Genomic DNA, 25,387 nt, shown 5'->3' with positions numbered 1-25,387 from the left:
TTCTCTAGAAGATGGAAATATTCAAACAAATTTTCATGTTTTGATTAAGTTATTCTGCTGTGAAATTTTATTTTTAAATCAAAGGAATTATTTGACTGCCCTGGAATCCTTAATAGGATCCAGGATACTAGATATACTAAGTCTGAGGCAGAATCAGAAACACAGAAGACCCACCTCTGCAGCCTTGCCCCCATCTTCCTGTGTGACTTTTCAGCAGATGGGATGGTGCCTCCTTTCAGTGCATTCTTTTTAGAGAAAATATACTTGGAGGGGACAAGAGAATATATCAAATTCTAATGCCACTGTGGAATAAATTAGAGCCTAGCTTCCACTCATATTTCCTTTCTCATTGTTTTCTCTCAAAATAAATGATTAGTTGATTTTAATGGCACTATATAATCTACTAAAAGACTGCTCAAGTTAGCAACTTTATTTTAATTTCTATTCCAAAGTAGGAATTTAGCAACTTCTTTTGATCTCCTACATGTGAGCATCTTATGCTGTCTTATTCTTTGGCTTTTCCTCCTTATCTCATTCCACAGGTTTTTTTCCCCAAATTTCTGACCTCGATTATTTTTTCTTCTCTCTCCTCCCAACTGGGCTTGGTGGTCTTTTCTCTTTACAAGACTCTCAAATTCATATTTTTCACCAGAACTATCTTTCAAGTTAAAATTCTGCAATTCTCATTATTTCCTACACAGCTCCACATAGAAGTTCTGTAGCAGAGGCTACAGACTGGCAGCTTGTACTTCTTTTGTTCTGAATCTTGTTATTAATAATTAGGAAAATTGTAAAAGTGGATGTCTTCTTTGAAAACTGTGACCACGTTTTTGCCTGACAAGAAATGACTGGAACTAAATAAATAAATGTTCCTTTAACATGAAACAAGCATTCTCCAGTTCTATACGATTTCCTCTTCAATCAGTTACAACATTTGTCTGGTTTCTTTAAGCATTTGAGTTTGTCATCTTGTAAAAGAGGATAGGAAGAATAGATAGCAGGCTTGAATAGAACTTTTAAATTCCTTCTACCCCAAAGTGACGAATGTTTAGTGACAGATTGCTTCTAAACATATATTTGACATGATACCACTAGGGAGTTAGTCAGATATCTTGTTTGTTTTCAGTTAGAGTAATCAGCATATGGCCTTTTAAGTAGGAAGTATATAGGCTAAGTAGAGTAGGGTGTTTGTGTATGAGGGGAGGAGATTTGTTGTTATGTAGCTTTTGGAGGGTTATCCCAAAGTTCTCCTGATCCAAAAGCAATACACAAACCATGTTCTCCATTCTTCAACTCCACCCTTCCCCACATTATTGATCTGTTATCGCCATCAAAACTTAGCACAGAGCCAATAACAATTAATGACACAGTTGGTTTGAGTATTGAATCTTGTGCTAGACATCCAGTGTGTCCACCTATAGGACTTTTGATTGGCTTTTACCACATTCATAAGACCTCCTGGAAGAACTGAGTTAATTCGACAAGAAAATGGGGGGTGGTTAATGACAGCAGCAGTCATTTACATTTATTGAAGGCTTATCACGTGCTGGGCAGGAAGCACTTTACATGTTATACTGCATCTAGTTCTCATAATAACCCTACAAGGTAGGTACCATTATCATCTTTATTTGTAGCTAATGACACTTTAGCACAGAGAAGTAAAATAACACATCGAAGGCCACAGAGCCATTAAGGCCTTGTCAGTGTGACAAGGCCTGATATCCAATTACTAGATGGCAAATTTTGTGAAAGTGGAAGGAAGTTGTATTTTGGAAGCTGTATACTGTGTAGCGGTTAAATGGATGGGTTCTGGAGTTAGACAAAATGGAGTATGAAGTCTAGTTTTAGTTTTCAAAAAACAACTTTGGGCTTTATTGGTCTTCTTTATTGTATTTTTGCTTTTACATTTCATTAATTTCCTTCAATCATTATTAAGGACCAATTATGTACCAGATACAATCCAGGAGATGAGGATGTATTAGTGAAGAAATGAAACTTCCTTCTTTCCTGGAGCCTACATTCATGTGGCAAGACACAGAAAATAAATATAGTAAGTATATGTGATGTACACACACACACACAAGAACAGAGAATGGAGAATAACAGTGTTGGAGAGGGATGGGTAGAATTTTAAATAGGGTTATCAGGATAGACCTCACTGAGAAACTGACATTTAGGCAAAGACATGAGGAAACTAAGGGACAAAATTATGAAGTTAAATTTGGAAAGGTGCTTCTGAGTAGGATGAGAAGTCACTGTAGGGTTTTGAGCAGAATGACATGATTTGACTTATGCTTTAAAAGGGTAACTATGAAAAAAATAAAAAAATAAATAAAAGGGTAACTATGGCAGTCATGTTGATGATGGAATGTAAGGGGCAAAGGTGAAAGCAAGGGAAACCAGTAAGAGGATAATAATTCAGTTGAGAGCTATTACCATGGATTAGAAATTGTTTCCTTAAATTATAAATATTTACAAATTTCAGTCTCCCCACCCAATACTGAAGGCTCTAGGTTCCAAGTATTACTAGATGTCTTCAGGTTAGCTGCAGCTTAAGCTGCAGTGGAAGCAGATCACCTCAGATTTCTGCCTCCTTTTCATCTTTCATTCTTGAAGATTTCTCTTACTTTCTTGTGCTTAGTTATGTACTTAATAACATACCTGTATTTTATATTACATTTTTGGTGGTTTTTTTTGCTGCTGCTGGTGGTGTTGTAGGTGTAGGGGTGTTTCAGAATATTTAGTGTGCTATATTGCTAGACTAGAAGTCCCTAGGTTCAAATTCCACCTTTTCCTATTTGCTTGTTGAATGACCATGACAAGGTCTTTACATTTATCTAGACCCAGTTTCCTCAAAGATGAAATGGAGACAATAATACTTAGTCCATGGGATTGTTGTCAAGATTATGATCTAATTAATGCACATGAAGAAGTACTTAGCCACAGTGCATGACACATAAGGAAATGCTTAATACACCTTAACTATCCTATCATCATTATCATCATCACCATTCTTGCAGCATCTTATATATAATACAATTATATACTCAATAATCAATTTCTAAGAGATCTACTGAAAATGAATTACAAATGGCAGTGTGCTTGGTGGGAAAGAGGTTCATCTTTCCCATTGGTTTGTCTCTAAGTGTATATCATAACCAGAGCCAAATGCATAAAAATGTTACAAGAACTCTTGCCACCCCCTCCTTTAAGAAAATTGATAGGGGCTGTACTAATACAGCTGCGATTCATTAAATGGCTTCAGTTAAACACCCAATGCTATGTTTATTGCCACCTCCCACTACTCCAGGACCAGAAGTGAAAGGGGAGGTAACCAGCCAAATATCAGACCTAACAATCTCATGCCTCTAAGAATAGTCAGTTTATGCAAACAGAGGGAAAGAATGTAGGATCTCTCCTCTGTAACCTGTGGGTCCTGCTGAGATACTAATTCTTTTTTTTTTTCTTCTAGGCAGTGTTTCCTCTGGTCTGCAGTTGACTGGGGGCAGTAGGTAAGCTGTTCATTAGGTTGTCTGGAGGAGGCTCAGGGCTTCCTCCTCCCATGAGATTACACTCATTAGCTATTTAAATAAGATATTATCAGACAAAAGTTTAATTGAGCTCTCCCTTAAAGTGTAATTTTTCCATAAAATACATGTTTCTTAAGTATAAATCAATGTTATTTGAATTGTAATCACATACAATCTGGGTCCGTCAATGCAAGTAATTCTAGAGAAGTGGGTGAAAATTTGACCTAAGAGCACTTCTCTTTCCATTAAAAGGAAAATTTTATTTTATAACCTGAACTAATCATGAAGGGAAGCCAGCATAAAATAACAGATGATTCAGGGTTAACTCAATTTTTCTCCTGAAATCAGCTCTCAGTCCTTGGTTTATGGTGGCTGGGTATTACCCATTGCCCCACTATTCCCTACAAAGCCCAGTGCCTGTTAATAATATAACATGTGACTAAGTGTTATATATCATATATATTACATATAATATATATTAATATATTATGAAAATAATAAAAATGTTTTTCTGATGTTTAAGAAGTTAAAATGGCTTTGAATATGGCTTATTTTTGACTGATAATATCTTTGTGGGTAAATATTTTTTATTTCATAGTGAATTCTATATACAAATCGAACTATCAAGTATAGAAAATCCATGAGGGAAAAATTATTTCATGGGTTGTTTTAGATAAGCTCAGACTTTAGATGACAGGAAGTCAGACCACATCTTAAGGAAGAATTTAAAAGCAACACAATTAAGGGCACCTCACTGGCTCAGTCGGTTAAGTGTTAGACTCTTGATTTCAGCTCAGGTCTTCGATCTCAGCATCATGAGGGTAAGCCCTGTGTTGGGCTCCAGGCTGGGTGTGGAGCCTACTTAAAAGAAACAAAAAAGTAACACAATTATACCTAAAATATGGAATACTGGGGGTTTGGAGAGCTTCTGAGTTGGTGAACACAGGGAGACTTTGGGAGAGAGGCACACCTGGAGAGGGCACAGAAACTATGCACCCTTTCCCCACACCTGGTCCTTTGCGTCTTTTTCCATATGGCTGTTCCTGAGTTATATCTCTTTTTTTTTTTTGAGTTATTTCTTTTCATAATAAGCTGGTGATCTAGCAAGTAACATGTTTCTCTGAGTTCTTTCAGCTGCTCAAGCACCAATGGAACCCAAGGAAGTGGTCAAAAGCACAGATTCCTACTAGATTCTTGGGGGAAGATGGTGGTAGAATAAGAGGACCCTAGGCTCACCTTGTCCTATGCATACAACTAGATAACTATCAAATCATTCTAAATACCACAGAAACTGACCTGAAGACTGGCAGAACAAACTCCACAACTAAAGATACAGAAGAGGCCACATCAAAGAAGGTAGGTAGTGCAGAGAAATGGCTTAGGGGAGAAACAGATCTTGGCTGCTACAGAGGGGAGGGAGGGAGCTGTAGTCATGGAGAAGGGTGAGAGAGAGGGGCACACAGGAATGCATGAGGAGAGTATTTCCCCATGGCCATTGGCTTGGAAAGTGAGAAGGGCTGAATTTTGTGAATTCTTGCAAGCAGAGGGGCTTAATGCCTAAAGTTTTAAGTGTCAGTGGGCTGCGCTGTGGGAGAGTCCAGAGGCATCAGGGCTGCTCCTGGAGAGAAGGTGGACAAACAACCATGGCAGAGACAGTGTGGAAATAGTGAGCTAAAGAGCGCATGGGACACAATGGGGAGATTATTTGCTCTTCACGGAGCATGTCCTTGAGAGGCAGCATTCACTGAGACACTGCTCCAGGAACAAAGGAGCTGGCCAGCAACATTTCTCATCCCTATCCCTCAGCACAATCATAGGCCACATGCAGGAACCAGCAGAATGCACGCATTGGCTGCCTAACTTGCTTTTACACTAAGCTCCTGGTTGGGACTGTCCTTCTTGGTCACACTTCCCTCAGTCCCTGTGTGCAGAGTCCTCCCCCAGAAGACTAACACAAACTCTGCCCACACCATGTCTCTGACCAGAGAATTCTGCAGGGACTCATTATCTTATGGAAGTGGTGTCAGGTCTTATTTTATAAGCAGACCAAAGTATACCTAATTAAAACTTGCCACATTCAGGCCAAGGACCAAATACTGCCGACAACAGGCAAAGAGAGCCTCCATGATGATTGGCTTGAAGGACTGAACACCCAGAACACAACAGCAGTTGTGTTATGTCAGGTCATGTAGTTCCTTAAAGCTTCAGGCCTCAGAACTACATGACATCTTCTTCATATGGCTATTTTTTTCTCTTTATTTTAAAGATTTTTGTTTATTAATTTGAGAGAGTAAGTGTGAAAGACACACAGAGAGAGAAGGAGAGAGAGAGCACAAGCAAGGGGGAGGAACAGAGGGAGAGGGACAAGCAGACTCCCTACTGAGCAGGAAGCCCAACTCAGGGCCCCATCCCAGGAGCCTGCGATCATGACCTGAGCCAAAGGCAGATGCTTAACTGACTAAGCCACTCAGATGCTCCCACAAGGCCATTATTTTCAAGAGCAGGCTTTTCTAAGAGAAGCAGGCAGAGACTTAGACAAAATGTAAAGGCAGGAATTTATCCCAAATGAAAGAACAAAATAAGGCCACAGCCATAGATCTAAGTGAAACATGCCTGATTTAAATCAATGACTAAGGTTACTCTCTAGATTTGAGAAAACAGTGGGGAACATTAATGAATCCTTTAACACAGGGATAAGGAATAATATAGCAGAGATTAAAGGGCTCAACAAATGAAATGAGAAACACACTTGATGGAATAAACAGCAGGACAGAAGAAGCAGAGAAATGAACAAGTGACATAGAAGACAAAGAAATGGAAAGCAATGAAGCTGAAAAAAAGTGAAAGAAGAACCATGCAAACAAGAATAGACTCAGAGAACTCAGTGACTCCATCAAATATAATAACATTTGTATTATAGGAGTTCCAGAAGAAAAAGGGAGAAAGGGGGGCAGGAAATGTACTTGAAGATACAATGGCTGGAAACTTCCCTAATCTGGGGAAGGAAACATATCCAGATCCAGAAGGCAAGATCTGGTGTTTCCGAAAAAATTCACAAAAAGCAGATCTACACCAAGACATCTAATCATTAAAATGGCAAAATACAGAGATAAAGAAAAAACATCAAAAGATACAAGACAACAGAGGACAGTCACATACAAAGGAAACCCCATAAGGGTTTCATCAGCAGATTTTTCAGCAGAAACTTTCCAAGCCAGAACCGAGTGGCATGATAAATTTAAAGTGCTGAGTGGTAAAAAATCTGTAGCCAAGAATACTCTATCAGCAAGGCTAACATTCAAAATAGAAGTAGAAAGCAAGAGATCATAGACAAGCAGTAATTAAAGGAGTACATAACCACTAAAATCAGCCCTACAAGAAATATTAAAGGGAACTCTTTGAGTGGAGGAAAAAGACCAAAAACGATAGTATGAAAGTAGGAATCACAGAAGTAATTAAAATGAATATTTCTATTAAAAAAAGTTCAAGGAACTCACAAAATAAAAGGATGTAAAATATGACACTATATATCTAAAACGTGGGGAGGACAGGAGTAAAGAATGGGTTCAAACTTGAATGGCCATCAATTTAATATAGACTGCTATGTGCAGAAGAGGTTATATACAAACCTAATGACAACCACAAATCAAAAACCACTAATAAATATGCAAAGAATAAAGAGAAAGAAATCCAAATATATCACTAAAGAAAATCAGCAAACATGGAAGGCAAGAAAGATCACAGAAAACCTTAAGAAACAATAAAACCAGTAATAAAATGGCAATAAAGAGCTATCTATCAGTAACTTTTTTGAATGTAAATGTACTAAATGCTCTAATCAAAAGACAGATGACAGAATGGATAAAAAAAAAACAAGATCCATCTCTATGCTGCCTACAGAGACATACTTTATTTATTTTAAAATATCTATTTATTTGAGAGAGAGAGAGAGAGAATACAGGACGAAAGGGGCTGAAAGGGAGGAAAAGAATCTCAAGCAGACTCCCCATAGAGTCTGAAGCCTGAAGTGGGGCTTGATCTCCCAACTCTGAGACTATGACCTGAGCCAAAATCAAGAGATGGATGCTTAACCAACTGAGCCACCCAGGCACCCCTACAGAGACTCATTTTAGATCTAAAGACACCTGCATGAGCACTGGGTGTTATACAACATGTTGGCAATTTTAATTTATTTATTTTTTATTTTTTATTTTTAAATGTTTATTTATTTATGATAGTCACACACACAGAGAGAAAGAGAGAGAGAGAGAGAGAGGCAGAGACACAAGCAGAGGGAGAAGCAGGCTCCATGCACCGGGAACCTGACGTGGGATTCGATCCCGGGTGTCCAGGATCACGCCCTGGGCCAAAGGCAGGCGCCAAACCGCTGCGCCACCCAGGGATCCCGGCAATTTTAATTTAAATAAAATATTTTAGTAAATAAATAAAATAAAGACAATTTGCAATTTGAAAGTGAGGGGGTAGAGAAACATTTATCATGCAAATGGATATCAAAAGAAAGCCAGAGTGGCAGTAGTTATATCAGAAAAACTAGACTTTAAAAAAAGACTGTAACAAGATACAAAGAAGGGCCCTATATAATAATAAAAGGGATAATCCAACAAAAAGATGTAACAATTCTTAAAAAAAAAAAAAAAAAGATGTAACAATTCTTTTTTTTTTTTTTTAAATTTTTATTTATTTATGATAGTCACAGAGAGAGAGAGGCAGAGACACAGGCAGAGGGAGAAGCAGGCTCCATGCACCGGGAGCCCGACATGGGATCCGATCCCGGATCTCCAGGACCGCGCCCTGGGCCAAAGGCAGGCGCCAAACCGCTGCGCCACCCAGGGATCCCAGATGTAACAATTCTTGAGGTTGAAATTGGTAACAGATTATCCTTTGTGAATAAATTTCCCTATAATATTAATAAAAATGTCTTGATTGGTATGGCTTTCGTGTGTGTGTGTGTGTTTTTTTTTTTTAGATTTTATTCAATTGATATATATATATATATATACACACATATATATACATACATACATATATATATACATATGAGAGGAAAGAGCACATGAGCTGGGGAGAGGGGGAGAGGGAGAGGGAAAAGCAGACTCCCCACTGAACAGGGATCCTGACCCTGGGATCCTGACCTGGGCTGAAGGCAGATGCTTTTTTTTTTTTTTTTTAAGATTTTACTTATTTATTCAAGATAGACATAGAAAGAGAGAGGGGCAGAGACAAGGCAGAAGGAGAAGCAGGCTCCATGCCAGGAGTCCGACGTTGAGACTCGATCCCGGGACTCCAGGGTTACACCCTGGGCCAAAGGCAGGCGCTGAATCGCTGAGCCACCCAGGGATCCCCTGAAGGCAGATGCTTAACTGACTGAGCCACCCAGGTGCCCCAGCTTTCATGTATATTAATGTTGAAGGTTGCTCTAAGACTGCTTGCAGCAGAAGCAGTAATAGAAAAAGGGTTCTGAAAAGGAAAAGAGGGGAGAATGAGGAATAAGCCCAGGAAAGTATGGAGAGTGGATTAGAAAGCTGAGAAAAAAGGCCCTCATATGAGGGAGGGGACAAAAATCACAGGTATCAAGGCCTGAACCCAGAGGGAAAGGGAAGAAGGGGAAATAGTTACCATAAATCACAGTGTCATTATGTAAGGAAGCCTGTAAGAGTATGAGGGATTCAAATAAAAAAGGTTTGTGTTCTTCAACATGGGCACATGCAGTTCACTTTGTTTCCTCCTATTCTGCTTACTAGTAGTGATTTTCATTCCTCTCTACCCTATAAGATAATCAGCTACAGGGGAGCATGGGGGGCAGAAATCATGTCTTAGGTATCACTGCAACTCACCCAATGCCTAATACAGATTTTTACACAAAGGAGACACTCAGCAAATTAGTTTAAATACAATTTTTTACCAGGCAGTTAATGTAACTTTATATCTATAAGTAACTATGTTCCTTTAAATTTCCAAACTGCCTTATATTACTAAACAGTGAAGATAAGTTAATAAAGAACAGTAATTCTAAAGTAATTCAGTTTCTCAGAAGGAGAGGTTTTACAGGACTAGGAGAAGAGGAGCAGCCACCCAAAACTGGAAAGAAACAGTAGGAGGAGCAAGAAGAGGTTGTGCTTAGAGGGGAGGAGGGAGGAATGCTAAGTTGTCTGAAAGAACAAGAAGAAAATGAAGGGAGGAAATAAAAGCAAGACACTGTCTCTGGCCATTCTAAAATTCTGCTGTGCTGGAGGTATCTGCTGTAATAAGCACATTCATATCTTTGCCAGGCCAAATTTGGATTCAGCCCACTGTTGATGTCTGTCTTCATTCTCAAATGTTTTTCTGCTAATTTATTTTTAAGCTTAGTATTTTATTTTACAGAAGAAAAGAGATGAAAAAAGACCCTTCATCACCACCCTCTGCTGATTTTTGCCAAAAATGTCATCCTTTGAGACCTATTGTAGGAAATGCAATGTATCCAGATCATGAAGTTTAGGGAAAACAAAATTCTTTTCCCATTTTGTAGATTTTTAAGAATCTCTCTTGTCATTTACCATTAGAGGGGAAAGAAGAACTGATGAAATATCTATTTTTTTTATGTTATTGTAAGAGTTTTCTTCCAGCAACAATCTTAATACCATGAATTAGGTTCATCTGGATTCCATTGGTTAAAATTATCTATATGTTGTCATATCAAAAGTAGGACAAGTAGGGTCTATATTACTAACTTAAGGGCAAAACCAGTTAGTTATTCAAGTAACTTCTAAATTATCAGAGAATTACAAAAGTGCATCTGGTGTGATTCTGAGTACTTAGTATGTTTTCTATTAGAAATACGTGGAAATTAGAGATTTACATATAATAATATGTGACAATTATTTATTAATCATAACATCCAATTAACCAGTATTTCCTGACTTTGCCCACTCTAAGCCAAAGCTTAATGAAGTATCCTTGCTGAATATAAGGATAATATTGGTTAGAGAAATGAGGGGACAGGAGTGATGTCAATTCAGTACCTCTAAGCAAAAAGATGAAAAGCTCCCAGAACTCTGCTATATAAATTGAGACTCACTTGGGGAATCTTATTATAAAGAATACAAACTTTGGAGTCAGACACTGAGTTTGAGTCATGGCTCTGCGACTTACTAGCTAAATGGTAGAGATTCCTTCATCTAAAATGGGAATAATATCCATTCATTTGGATTAGGCCCTGCAAGTCAAATGTAGCACCTTGTACTAGGTAGTAAGAATAAGCTGTCTTTATTATTGCTATCACTTTTCTTTGGACTTCTGTTCTTTACCATGTTCTATTTGATACATAGGCTTACACAAGAAATATCAGGTTTTGACATGAAAGATGCAGAAAACAGATTTTAGTTTGCTCATTTTGGGGGTCAAGGTTTGGGAGGAGAAATACTTCTAGTATGGTGGCAGAAAGGTCATTACTTAGGAGGTGGCTCAGGAAATTTTGGTTCTCCATGCTTTAATGCTCACTTTTCCTTCTCTGACTGATTAGGTAAAAGCTAGGTTTACACAAAGGACTTTTTTCGGGTAGTAATGAACAGATTTTCCTATCACACTATCCTGAATATATCTACTTGCCTTTGGCTTTTATATTTTGAAGTGGATAAATACCTAGATCTCAAATTTATTTACAATTAGGTAAGTCGATGTTCATTTAGACAGTATAATCAAAATTCACAATTTAGCAACAGAAAAATTAAAGGACTATAAAATTAGGTACTACATCTCACATTTTTTTCTTGGTATATTTACTAAAAGAGAATTCGTTTAATTATACTTTACATCTTGAATTAGATACAATTTAAAGCTATACAGAAGGTGACCTAAGCACTCTGGGTATGAAGAATTCTTAATTAATAACAGTCCTAAAGAAATCTTCTAACAAAATGGGCAAACTTCAAATATACTTTATTCACTAAGAGAAGCCAGACATAAAGGAACATATATGATTACATTTATATGAAATGTCTAGAAAAGGCAAATTTATAGGGACAGAAGGTCTATTAGTAGTTGCCTGGGAATGAGAAGTGACTGCAAATGGATAGGAGATTTGTTTTGGAGTGATGGAAATGTTCTAAGATTAGATAGTGTGAGAGTTATACAAATCTATAAATATACTAAGAATTGCTAAAATATACCCTTAAAATGAGTGAATTTTATAGTATACAAATTATACTTCAACAAACTTGTTAATAAAAATGAGTCCTCTGGGAGTATCCTTTTGGATATTAGAGAAGATAAGTGTTTTTTTTTTTTAACATGTTGGAATGAAATGAGAATTTTTAAGAAGAAATAAGTCCACTTCTATTGAGAATGAGAGCCCGAATAATGCTGTTATGAAGCAAGACCTATCTTGATCAATAAATAACCTACAAAGTGCCACCTGTGTATGGGGGGATCTTTGCAATCTGGCAATGTGTCTCTTCAGGGTGCTTGAATTTAAGTCAAATAGGGTATTTCTATTTCTTCCCAACGTAAACATGAATTACAATGAGTACCAGGGGAGAAAGCATCAATTCTTCTGGGCATACATTTTGAGCATCAGTAACCAACCAATGCACCTCAAAGAAGTAAAAGAAGGGATCTCTCATATTTTGATAGATTCTAGGATACTCTCTAGATTATCTGGGTGATTAAGAACTACAACAGGATGACTCTAAGATTTATGGATCATGGAGAGGGCACTACACAGTAGCTCATGATGAAGGGGCCCCATGGCCTTTACTTTTGTCCAAGGCTATCATGGGAAAAGATTAAGAGAAGGGTATCTTATTTTGGTTTTATTTCTGCTCTAACTATTGGGTTTTAGCTTACTCTTTAATTCTTTTTATTCCAAAAAGTGACATTTACACAAGAATCCCTGCTTTAAACTTTGAGTATATATTTCAATTAATTTAAACAAACATGATTTTTTTTTTAATAAAAAGGATGTAAGTAAACAAAAGGTAACCCAATGTTATTCAGTAACTGAAATGTTCCTCCGTTAAAAGCTGATTGATGAATATGAAAGGCCATTAGACAGTATGTTTCTTCAGGGTAAGGACCATGTGCTATTCACTTGCAATTAGGCAACAAACATAAGCATAGGGCTTGCCATACCTAATAACTGTTTGCTGACCTGAGGATGAAAGCATCATATAAATGATAAGCTAATATAAATGTAAATGATTACATTGTTTCTCACGATTAAAGTAATCCTTAACAATTTTTAAAAAGATTTTATTTGAGAGAGAGAGAGAGAGAGCATAAATTGGGGGGGAAAGGGCAAGCAGACTCCCCGCTGAGCAGTGAACAGGGAGTGGGGCACAATCCCAGGACCTAAGCCAAAGGAAGATGCTTAACCAGCTGAGCCACTCAGGTATCCCCAGTAATCCTTAATAATTTAAACCTGGCTCTTAAAATATCACCTTCAAGAAAGGCTTCATAAGTTAAAGAAGTATGAGTTACATAGAACTCATTAAAAGTAGAGAAAAGTGAGAAAACTGAAAGGGAAAAAATGCCTCAAATTTGTGGTGTTGTGGCATAAAAAATTCCCAAGGATCTAAGATATATAATGTTACAAGTGAAACATCTTAGATATTTTTACACAAAGGAAAATGCTAAAAGACAAACATCACATTTCACCTGGATCAATGAAATAATCTGCTCTTATACTTATGGTAAATAAACACACATACACACAGACGCTATCTTTTCATTAAGAAAAAAATATATTTGCATACTAATACCTAATATAATTAGGTATTAGTGTTATATACTAATTAGGTATATAAAAAGATCTTCAAGATGACTAAATGAAAAAAACAAGGTGAGAAAACAATGTAAATGATTTGATTAGTTTTTAAAAAAAGAGTAATTTTATCTGTATTTATCTACTGGCAATGAGTGACTTTTTTTCCCCTAAGAATAAGCCAACTGTCAGAGGATATGGGGTAGAAGTGGGAAAACAAGCTTTTGTTTTGCATTTTTATATGTTTCTGTAGTATCTGAATTTTCTAATCTCATATATATATTTTATTTAAGGAAATACCCATCCAGTTGATGCACTGTGGAACAGTTTTATCTGTTTATTATTTGGTATTAGAAAGACTAATATAAGTTCCTACTGGCCATGTCAATGTTTCACTCATGTGGCTGCCCATATATTACCTGGCATAGTAACTTTGTATATTGAGATGTTCAATAAAGTTTTGTTGCATTGAAAAAAAAGTCCAATAAATATTATTAAAAATATTTTCACATAAGTTCAAATATGACAAACTGCTGAGTCAATTCTGTGAAGCATGCTGAGCAAGACCCAGGAGTTTATATTGGCTGAACACCAAACATGGCTCATTTGCAATCTGTGACAGGATAGTGCAATTTACATCTACAAAATTTTCCTCAATTATACACCAGAAATAATTCCCTATAAGTTAGAAATTTAGAAAGTATCTGAGAATTGGTATGATCCACCCTCACCCTCTCTAACCCACTGTGTCAGTTACTGATGCAATGTCTTTCCTCCAAATTGACCTTTCTTTGCCCTGCTTTGTGGTACTGGAACTGGACATATAAACATTTCTCCTTTACCAGCTGGCACAATTCTAACTTTTGTCAGTATAAAGTGCTGAAGGGCCAATGCAGTAGGAAGTGGTTTCTTTTCCTGGTTCTGGTGTGCTTTTTCCTTCTAGTTCCTATGGCATGCACCTGCTAGTGGTGTACAGGACACCCCCAAATGCTCACCATTTTTGGAATTTCAGTGGTGGTCCAGACAGTGGCTTCTTATGAAGTTTCACTGGCTTTCTACTAAGGGGGATTACCAGCAAGTTTTGCCAGAACTTCAGGAGGTAGTTTCCCACTTAACAGCTCTGGTCTGTGGCATCTCAATGAATTTCTATGCCATCCAGTGGCCAAAACATTGCTCTAGCAAGGTTTGAATCACAAGTCTTATTGGGATGAAGCCTTCTTCCAAGTTTGCTCCTTTCTTGGGTACTCTGCCTACACCCAAGAAGTAGTAGCTGCTCCCTATTTCTGATATGCCTGTATTCTTTGGAATTCTATTTACTTCTTGGGAGTTAATCCCCTGCTACTTACTACTTAATAACTTAAGTTTTTCCTGCACATATTACTGGTATGGTTTCTGACTCCTAATTCATGGCCAAACCAAGCCAACAACAAAGAATTAAATCCATAAACCCACTCCTAAAACATAAGTTTGAATTATTGTTTGATAACACAGAGAAACAATAGGGCATTTAACCCAACTTATTAACTACTTAAAAACTCCCACAAAACTAAAAATCAGTATGATGGTTTTGTACTGTGTAAACTAAGCTAAGTGAGGACATTTCCCAGATTTTCTTTTCTCTATGATTCCAGGGTTTGGGTTGGCCACAAGAGAAATCTCTTTAAGATTTGAACAAAAGTGAATCAGCAGTCATTACACTTTGAAGGTAATATAGGATGTGCTGCTACAGCTCACACACTCTGTCACTGCTATGCCAGCTCACACTGATAGGGCGACGAGACTAAGCTCACAGTTTTCCAGTTCCTGCCACATCTCCTTCAGCTTCTCCTAGCCCAGGGCCAGATGTTTGTGTAGCTCTATGGCTAATAGTGCTGCTTTTTTTGCAGCTCATTTGCACTGTTTGGGTTAGAAGAAGTAAGAGATAAACACAGATTCCACTTTGTCCTTGTTCTTCCCTGTGTCATGACCTATAGAGACTTCAGGCCCACAGGTAGAGCCTAATTCAAAGCCTTCCAAAAACTCCCCCCCCCCCCCCCGTTTTTATAATAAGTAAGGGCTGGTCCCTTATAATAAATTCCTTAATTATATTGCTCATGGTACTTCTGCTATCCTGATCAAACCCTCATTAATATACACTATAAAATGGTTAAATGATTCTCCTTAAAAAAAAAAAAATCATAAGCAATGGGTTACTTAAGCAATTGAGTTTCTATTGCAATTCTTATTTTCCCTATGTTTCTTATTTATTTCTACATAATATTTTTTAAATCTTGGAAGTGGGATAGATTTAAAATGTCATTTTCTTTAGCAAATGCCAGGTGAGGGCCTAATATGAAGGCTTGTTAGGCAGAGGACTAAGTTTTCTGGCTGCTCTGAGATACGGAGATAAATTTCCCACATGGTTTGGGATCCAGGATAGCCTGGCCTATTTCTGGAGACCACCTATAGTGGTCTCCATGCTAGCAGGGGAATGAGATGAAGGATCAGGGAGTTCAGAGAAGGCTAGTATGTATGCATTAAAGGAAATATGAAGTGGGCCTGGAGCCAGGCTTAAGTTGGGGAGGGAAGACCAAAAGATGATGGTGAGGCTTGTTAGTTGTCATTAGCCTCTAAACCTTGAATTCATTTGTTTGACATTTTTGAGATTTGTCCTTGTTTCCTGAGCATGTTCAGTATGACTTGCCAGTTCTCAGAAGTGTGAACATCATAAATTCCACTTTCTGTTTTCAAAGAGGAAGGGAGGGGTAAGTAGGAAGAAAGAGGGATATGCAGTGACTTAGCAGAGAAAGAGCTCCAAATAATGGAGAACATTTGGCTTAAGATCTCTAACTGTGGACAGACTTAAAAACAAACAAACAAATAAACCTGGCCTTATCAATAAATATTTATGAAATAATATCCTAGCCTCATGGAATTTATTTTCTGTGGTAGAGGAAAATACTCAAATGTAAACAAATGAATATATAATTTCAGGTGTTACAAAATGTTTTAAAGAAAAATAAAGCCCCCCCCCCCCAAAAAAAGGAGGTATGAAATGGGTGGGGTTCCATCTTAGGAGATGATTTAATATTATATATTAAATTTTCTACACACAGTATCTTTAGCCCTTGAACTATGTGGGGATTAGGACACTGACTCTCTGTGGAGTGAATAATCTGTGTATAACTGTTACGCCCCCAAAACCTAGCTTTTCATTGCTTAGAGATGACTGGAAACCTTACTGATAACATGAATAGCTGATTAACACATGTTAGGTGCATGTATTATATACTGTATTCTTGCAATAAACTAGAGAAATGCTATTAAGAAAATCATAAGGAGGGACGCCTGGGTGGCTCAGCAGTTGGGCACCTGCCTTCGGCTCAGGTCGTGGTCCTGGGATCCAGGATCGTGTCCCGCATCAGGCTCTCTACGAGTAGCCTGCTTCTCCCTCTGCCTATGTCTCTGCCACTCTCTCTGTGTCTCTCATGAATAAATAAATAAACCTTAAAAAAAAATCACAAGGAAGAGAAAATACATCTGTAGTACTCTACTAGAAAAAACACAGATAAGTGGACCCATGCAGTTCAAATCTGTGTTGTTCAAGGTCAACTGTATGCAATAAGTGTTACAATAAATATAACCATAGATGTATCTAAGATATACAAAAGGAAAAGATTCATGTAGTTCCATGATAGATCAGACTACTTATATTTATATAAATCATAATGAGCTTATGTATAGACCAATGAAACTTACCCTGTAGAAAGCACTGGTCAAAGGGAGCAATGCTGCAGCAATGTTATATTCTTCTAAACTTGAACAATCCTTAAACAAAGAGAAACAAGCATAATTAGGACATTTATACTAGAAATCACAAATACATGGAAAAAAAATCTAGGATACACTGTTTACTGTCTTACGGGGTTTTTACTTTTTTTTTTTTTAATTTTTATTTATTTATGATAGTCACAGAGAGAGAGAGAGAGAGAGAGAGAGGCAGAGACATAGGCAGAGGGAGAAGCAGGCTCCATGCACCGGGAGCCTGATGTGGGATTCGATCCCGGGTCTCCAGGATCGCGCCCTGGGCCAAAGGCAAGCGCCAAACCACTGCGCCACCCAGGGATCCCGGGGTTTTTACTTTTATTCCAAATTGTCACTAAGTCTTACTTAGGTAAAATTGAAAAACAAAACTGTCCTTGAAGCACATTATTTTAGAAGTGAGATAAAAATACGTTTGAGAAAGACTTTTTAAAAGTTTTTATTTAAATTCCCATTAGGTAACATATAGTGTAATATTAGGTTCAAGTGTACAAAATAGTGATTCAACACTTCCATACAACACCTGGTGCTCATTACAGCAAGTACTTCCTCAATCCACATCACCTATTTAACTCTATTCCCCATCCAACCATCCCTCTGGTAACCATTCTTTTCTTTTCTAAAGTTACATAAGTTTCTTGGTTTTCCCTCCTTCCTTTCCCTTTGTTTTGTTTCTTCAATTCCATGTGAGTGAAATCACATGGTATTTGTCTTTCTCTGACTGACTTACTTCATCAGCATAATACTATCTAGCTCCATCCAGGTCATTGCAAATGGCAAGATTTCATTCTTTTTTATGGCTTAGTAATATTCCAATGTGTTTGTGTTTGTTGTTATGTGTACACACACCCCACTACTTCTTTATCTTTTCATTCAGCCAATGGACATGGGTTTTTTTTTTTAATTTTTTTTTTTAATTTTTATTTATTTATGATAGTCACAGAGAGAGAGAGAGAGAGGCAGAGACATAGGCAGAGGGAGAAGCAGGCTCCATGCACCGGGAGCCTGATGTGGGATTCGATCCCAGGTCTCCAGGATCGCACCCTGGGCCAAAGGCAAGCGCCAAACCACTGCGCCACCCAGGGATCCCTGGACATGGGTTTTTTTCCATAATATGGGTATTATAAGAAATGCTGCTATAAACATTGGGGTGCATGTATTCCCTTTGAATTAGTATTTTTGCATCCTTTGGATAAATACCTAGTAGTGCAATTGCTGCACCATAGGGTAGTTGTATTTTTAACTTTTTGAGGAACCTCCATGCTGTTTTCCAGAGTGGCTACACCAGTTTGCATTCCTACCAACATTGCAATATTGGTCTATACATAAGCTTATTATGATTTATATAAATATAAGTAGTTTGATCTATCATGGAACATGAATCTTTTCCTCTTGTATGTCTGAGATACATCTATAGTTATATTTATTATAACACGTATTGCACTTATTTCCCTTTCTCCACATCCTTGCCAGCACCTGTTATTTTGGGGTTTTTTATTTTAGCTCTTCTGGATTTGTGTGAGATGATATCTCATTGTAGTTTTGATTTGCATTTCACTGATGTTGAGTGATGTTGAATATCTTTTCATGTGTCTGTTAGCCATCTGTGTTGTGTCTTCTCTGGAGAAATGTCTGTTTGTGTCTTTTGACTAATTTGTAATTGGATTATTCATTTTTCTAGGTGTTGAGTTTGATAAGTTCTTTATATATTCTGGACACTTACTCTTTATCAGATATGTCATTTGCAAATATCTTCTTCCATTCTGAAGGTTGCCTTTTAGTTTTGTTGTTTCCTTTGTTGTGCAGAAAGCGTTTTATTTTGGTGAAGTCCCAGTCATTTACTTTTGCTTTTGTTTCCCTTGCCTAGTAAGAAATTGCTACAGTTGACATCAAAAAGGTTACTGCTTTTGTTGTCTCTAGGATTTTTATGGTTTCAAGTCTCACATTTAGTCTTTATATATATATATATATATATATATATATATATATATATATATATATATTTTAAGATTTTATTTATTTACTTATTGAGAGACACACAGAGAGAGGCAGAAACATAGGCAGAGGGAGAAGCAGGCTCCTTGTGAGGAGCCTGATGCGGGACTGTAATCTATTTTGAATTTATTTTTGTGTGTGGTGTAAGAAAGTGGTCTAGTTTCATTCTTCTGCATGTAGCTGTCCAGTTTTCCAACACCATTTGTTGATGAGACAGTTCTTTTTCCTATTGGATATTCTTTCCTGCTTTGTGGAAGATTAACTGCCCATATATAGTTGTGGATTCATTTCTGGATTTTCTATTCTGTTCTATTGATCTATGTGTCTATTTTTGTGCCAGTACCATACTGTCTTGACTACAGTCTTGTTATACAGCTTGAAGTCTAGAATTGTGATGCCTCCAGCTTTTTCTTCTTCAAGTTTGCTTTGGCTATTTGGGGTCTTTTGTGGTTCCATGCAAATTTTAGGATTGGTTCTTCTAGCTCTTGAAAAATGTTGTTGGTATTTTGATAAAGATTCCAATTAAATGTGTAGATTGGTTTTGTTCTTCCAATCCATGGACATAGAATGTCCTTCCGTTTCTTTGTGTTCTCTTCAATTTCTTTCATCAGTGTTCTGTAGTTTTCAGAGTACAGATCTTTCATCTCTCTAGTAAGGTTTATTCCTAGGTATCTTATTGTTTTTGGTGTATTTGTAAATGGGAATGATTCCTTAATTTCTCTTTCTGCTGCTTCATTATTGGTTATTAGAAATGCAACAGATTTCTGCAGGTTGATTTTTTTATCCTGCGACTTACTGAATTTTGTGTATCAGTTCTAGTAGTTCTCTGGTGGAGTCTTTTGGGTTTTCTATATAGAGTATCATGTCACCTGCAAATAGAGTCTTACTTCTTCCTGATTGGCTTAGATGCCGTTTATTTCTTTTTGTTGTCTGATTGCTGTGGTTAGGACTTCCAGTACTATGGTAAATAACAGTGGTGAGAGTGGACATCCCTGTCCTGTTCCTGACTACAGAGGAAAAGGTCTCAATTTTCCCCATTGAGGATGATATGCGCTGTGGGTTTTCATACATGTCCTTCATTACACTGAGGTATGTTCTCTCTAAACCTACTTTGTTCAGGGTTTTTATCACGAATGGATGTTGTACTTTGTCAAATGCCTTTTTTCCATCTATTGAAATGATTATATAGCTCTTATCCTTTCTTTTACCAACATGGCTTATCATGTTGATTTGTGAATATTGAATTTCCCTTGCAACTCAGGAATAAATCCCACTTGATTGTGGTGAATGAGTTTTTTAAATGAATTGTTGGATTCGGTTTGCTAGTATTTTATTGAGAATTTATGCATCCAAGTTCATCAGGGATTGGCCTGTTATTCTCCTTTTTAGTGAAGTATTTATCTGGTTTTGGTATCAGGATAATGCTGGAATAATAGTGAAAGGGAATATAAAGGAAGGGAAAAGAAATGTTGGGAAATATCAGGAAGGGAGACAGAACATAAAGACTCCTAACTCGGGGAAACGAACTAGGGGTGGTGGAAGGGGAGGAGGGCGGGTGTTGGAGGGGAATGGGTGACGGGCACTGAGGTGGACACTTGACGGGATGAGCACTGGGTGTTTTTCATAGAATGACTTTGGAAGTTTTCCTTCCTTTTCTATTTTTTGGAATAGTTTGAGAAGAATAGTTATTAACTCTTCTTTAAATGTTTGGTGGAATTCACCTGTGAAGCCTCTGGCCTTGGTCTTTGATTTGCTGGGAGTTTTTTTGATTATTGATTCAACTTCTATTTACATTTTCTATTTTTTCTTGTTTCAGTTTTGATAGTTTATATGTTTTTAGGAATTATTTTCATACACTACTGGTAACCAGCTACCTTTACTTTCTTATTTTATAAAGACTGTTAAAAGCTGTGTAATTTATACAAAAAAAAAATTTGAGGGGCTCTTAGTGTATTTACTGTATTTCATGGACTCTAATGACATGACACTTTTTTCCCCCACACTTTAACTTCTCCAAGACTGGAATTCATCATATAACTGATTGGAACTGTTGTATGACATTAGTCATTTCATTAAATGAAATTAGTATTGAGCACAAAAGGTATTTTGTTATTAATCGGGCAAGAAATGTTGCCAATGCCAAAACTCATTGGGTTTGAAATGCTGGGGAATGGGATAGTCAGATAATCTCAGTGGGAATGTAAAATGGTATAGGTGCTAGGAAAACAGTATGGCAGTTCCTCAAAAATTTAAAAACAGAATTACCATATGATCCAACAATTCTACTACTAGTTATATATCAAAACAAATGACTTGAATAGATTATTTGTACATTCATGTTCACAATAGCACAAAGTTAAAGCATCTCAATCCTTAGTTCCTCAAGGAAACATACCTAAAAGGTTTCCACAGGAATGATAAGGGGAATATACTTGAACTTGCACAAACATTAATTTTATAGAGTATCGATAGCTGTTCCTTGTGGGGAAATTTGGCTAAACAAAATTAAATGAGGTGGTTTTTTTTTTTTTTTTTTTTAACTGTAGGGCTTTTCAAAGTTTTTACATTGTGACTGTTATGGAGAAAATTTGGTTGGCAGCATTTCCAAACCTAATTTGACTAAGAACAGTTTTTTTAAAAAGCAGTTGAAAATATATTTTGGAAAAATTATGATTCAAGATTATCAAAAATCTGAGAGGGGATCCCTGGGTGGCGCAGCGGTTTGGCGCCTGCCTTTGGCCCAGGGCGCGATCCTGGAGACCCGGGATCGAATCCCACGTCGGGCTCCCGGTGCATGGAGCCTGCTTCTCCCTCTGCCTGTGTCTCTGCCTCTCTCTCTCTCTCTCTGTGACTATCGTAAATAAAAAAAAAAAAAAAAAAAAAAAAATTAAAAAAAACAAAAAAAAAATGCTTTATTTGTTTTAAAAAAAAAAAAAAATCTGAGAGAATTCCTACCAAAAGATCACTTTAAAACCTGTAGGGACTTTTATTTGTTTAATATCCTACCACTTTCAGGGGTACGTCATAGTGACTCAGTATTTTTCTACATTACCCAATGATTCCCATGATGAGGCTAGTTAGTCTCATCAAAGAAGTGACTACAATATTGACTAAATTTCCCATGCTGTATATTACATCCCCATGATTTATTTTATAACTGGATCTTGATATCTCTTAATCCCCTTCACCTATTTTGCCTATACCCCAACCACTCTCTCCTCTGGTAACCAAGTTTGCTTCCTGTATCTGAGTCTGTTTCTGTTTTGTTTTGTTTGCTCATTCATATTGTTTTTTAGGTTTACATAAGTGAAATCATACAGTATTTATCTTTCTCTGATTTATTTCACTTAACATAATATGCCTACTCTAGGTTCATCTTTGTCCCAAATGGCAAGGTTTCATTCTTTCCTCTCTCACACACACACACACACACCACATCTTTATCTGTTTATCTACTGAGGAACACTTAGGCTGCTTCCATATCCTAGCTATTATAAATAATGCTGCTATGAACAGGGGAGTGCATATATCTTTTTGGATTGGTGTTTTTGCTTTCTTTGGATAAACACCCAGCAGTAGAATTGCTGGCTCATATTGTAGTTCTATTTTTTATTTTTTTCAGGAACCTCTATGCTCTTTTCCTTTTCTTTCTTTCTTTCTTTCTTTCTTTTCTTTCTTTCTTTCTCTTTCCTTATTCTTTCTAAGATTTTATTTATTTATTTATGAGCGATACAGAGAGAGAGGCAGAGATACAGGCAGAGAGAGAGGCAGAGAGAAGCAGGCTCCATGCAAGAAGCCCGACACAAGACTTGATCCTGGGTCTCCAGGATCACGCCCTGGGCTGAAGGCAGGCGCCAAACCACTGAACCACCCAGGTGTCCCGTCTATGCTGTTTTACATATGGTTGCATTTCCCACTAACAGCATAAGAGGGTTCCTTTTCTCTACATCGCTGGCAACACTTGTTATTCTTGGACTTTTTTCTTGACTTACGGTTAATTTCATTCTTTCATACTTTTGTTGAATGATTAAAAGATGCTAGATAAAATATTAAAAAAATTTTTAATGCAAAGCAATGAACTGGCAAGAAAGTAATGAATATTCAGGCCAAAATGTAAATTAAATGGAATTGGAGTGATATATAGAGCACTGAAGTAAAATTTTACCTCAGAAGCAGCTTGTGAGCAAAGTAAATTTGAATATTAGTTTTGAACAACTAAAGGAGTCATGGGTGAGGAAACAAAGCCTAGTGCTTGCTAAACTTGGAAGTTCATTAGGAGAGCTATACCATAAGGCTGGGATCTCTAGGACCACCTAGGACACCAGTTAAAAAGTCTGAGATATAAAAAAGATAATTCTTCAAGGAAATTGACAAGTATGTGGGTAAATCTAAACATACAGTGACCTAAAACAATGACAATTATATCTTTGGGTATCAAAGAAAATTACAATACAAGTAACATATATAACCACAATAGGACAGAAATTGTGAGGTGGCAGACTGGAATTGGATTTTGATAAATTGAGTATTTAAAATTTTCTACATTATTGCCAAAGAAATATAGGATGGGTTATAACTTCCAGTCTAACAGAGAAAAAAATGGAGAGGAAAACTTATAACTCAAAGGAAAGCCCGAAAGAGGAAAAGAAACCCCCAAGGAGAAACAATCAGAAAAGAACAAAATAAGATGGTAGAAATAAATAAAATTATAATAGCCAAAATAAACCAAATATTCTGGCTAAAAGATTGCCACTGAATAAAAAGCTAGAGTCTATGGGAGCCTGGGTGGCTCAGTCAGTCAAGCATCTGCCTTTGGCTCAGGTCAAGATCCCAGGGTCCTGGGATGGAGGCCCCCTCCCCTGCTCAGCGGGGAGCCTGCTTCTCCCTCTGCCCTTCCCCCTGCTGTGCTTTCTCTCTCTCTTTCAAATAAATAAATAAAATCCAAAAAAAAAAAAAAGCTAGCATTCAAATATTTGTTCTTTAAAAGGACATTATCTGTAACTTAAGAATACACAAAAGTTAAAAGGATGGAAAAAGATGGACCAAGCAAATATTAAAAGAAGTTGAGATAGCAATATTAACAATCATACAAAGTAATCTTAAGGAAAAAGGTATTATAAGAAATAAAAAGAAGCATTACATAAAATAGCTCAATTATTCAGGAAGATATAACAATTTTAAATGTGTATATACTTAACTCAGCCTTCATTTGAAAATATATAAAGCAAAAATTGACATTAAAGAATATAAATCCACAATCACATTGAAAGATTTTAATATACCACTTTCAGTATTTCATTCCTCAAGCAGGTAGAAAAATCAGTACAGAATATTTTTTTAAAAGTCAGAGCTAATGGACATATAGAGAACACTATATACAAAAACCTACTTGGATCTATTTATACTCTAGCCCTATATAACTGTTCAGATGGATTTAGAAAACCTGACTTCATACAAGGTCATCAAATAAATTTCAGTAAATTTCAAAAGATTAGTAACATAGAGGTATGGTTGTCAGATCACATTATAATTAAGTTAAAAATCAGTAATACAAGTAAAATACTTAAAATTGTACCTGGCACATAACAAATATTCAATATATGTTTTTTTCATTATCACCAAGGTTAGGAAATACTTAGCATAGCACACTACATTGTAATTATCTATTTACTTTTCAATCTCCTTACTAAACTATTAGCTCTTTGATGGTATTTTTACAGCAGTGAATAAGAAGCAGTATCAGTGTTTATGGAAAACTGATGAATGATTTATACCTTTTCCAGAGTTTCACAAAGCATAAAGATCAGTAGAAACAAATTATCTTGGTAAGTTTTACATTTCCAGAATGAATGTTGAGAGTAGTTAGCACAATATTCCTTTCAATAACAATTTTCATTCATTCAACAAATATTATCTAAATGAACTCAGGAAGCTATCCCAAGAGGGAAAACATATTACAAGTAAGAACACATTTTATAGGGCTGAGATAAATCCATGGCTTAATGGAACCCATCCTTAAAATATGAGGGACAACCATATTCATTCATGATGTGTCTTTGGAAATGGTTGCTGGAGTCAGGTAATAGATTGGATAGATCTAAACTTAGATCAAGTGATCTTTGGTTTTATTTTTTTTAATTTTTAAATTTTTAAAAAAGATTTTATTTATTTATTCATGAGAGACAGGGAGAGGCAGAGACACAGGCAGAGGGAGAAGCAGGCTCCCTGGAGCCTGATGCAGGACTTGATCCCAGGACCCCGGGATCATGACTTGAACCAAAGGCAGATGCTCAACCACTGA

The 25,387-nt window shown here is 36.8% G+C and overlaps 1 protein-coding gene across 3 annotated transcripts in view; it reads right to left on the bottom strand.

Moving 5' to 3' along the window:
- The window catches only part of SBF2 (SET binding factor 2), a 468,462-nt gene that overhangs the window by 106,215 nt on the left and 336,860 nt on the right, over positions 1-25,387 (bottom strand). For all 3 annotated transcript variants that reach the window (XM_041730425.1, XM_041730423.1, XM_041730424.1), the window contains exon 17: positions 17,029-17,097. In XM_041730425.1, coding sequence (XP_041586359.1) covers positions 17,029-17,097 — 69 coding nt within the window. The remainder of the gene's footprint in view (positions 1-17,028; positions 17,098-25,387) is intronic.

The sequence above is a fragment of the Vulpes lagopus genome, chromosome 15 (assembly GCF_018345385.1).
Source record: "Vulpes lagopus strain Blue_001 chromosome 15, ASM1834538v1, whole genome shotgun sequence".
NCBI classification, from domain to species: domain Eukaryota; kingdom Metazoa; phylum Chordata; class Mammalia; order Carnivora; family Canidae; genus Vulpes; species Vulpes lagopus.
This window is presented reverse-complemented; position numbering and strand designations above follow the sequence as displayed.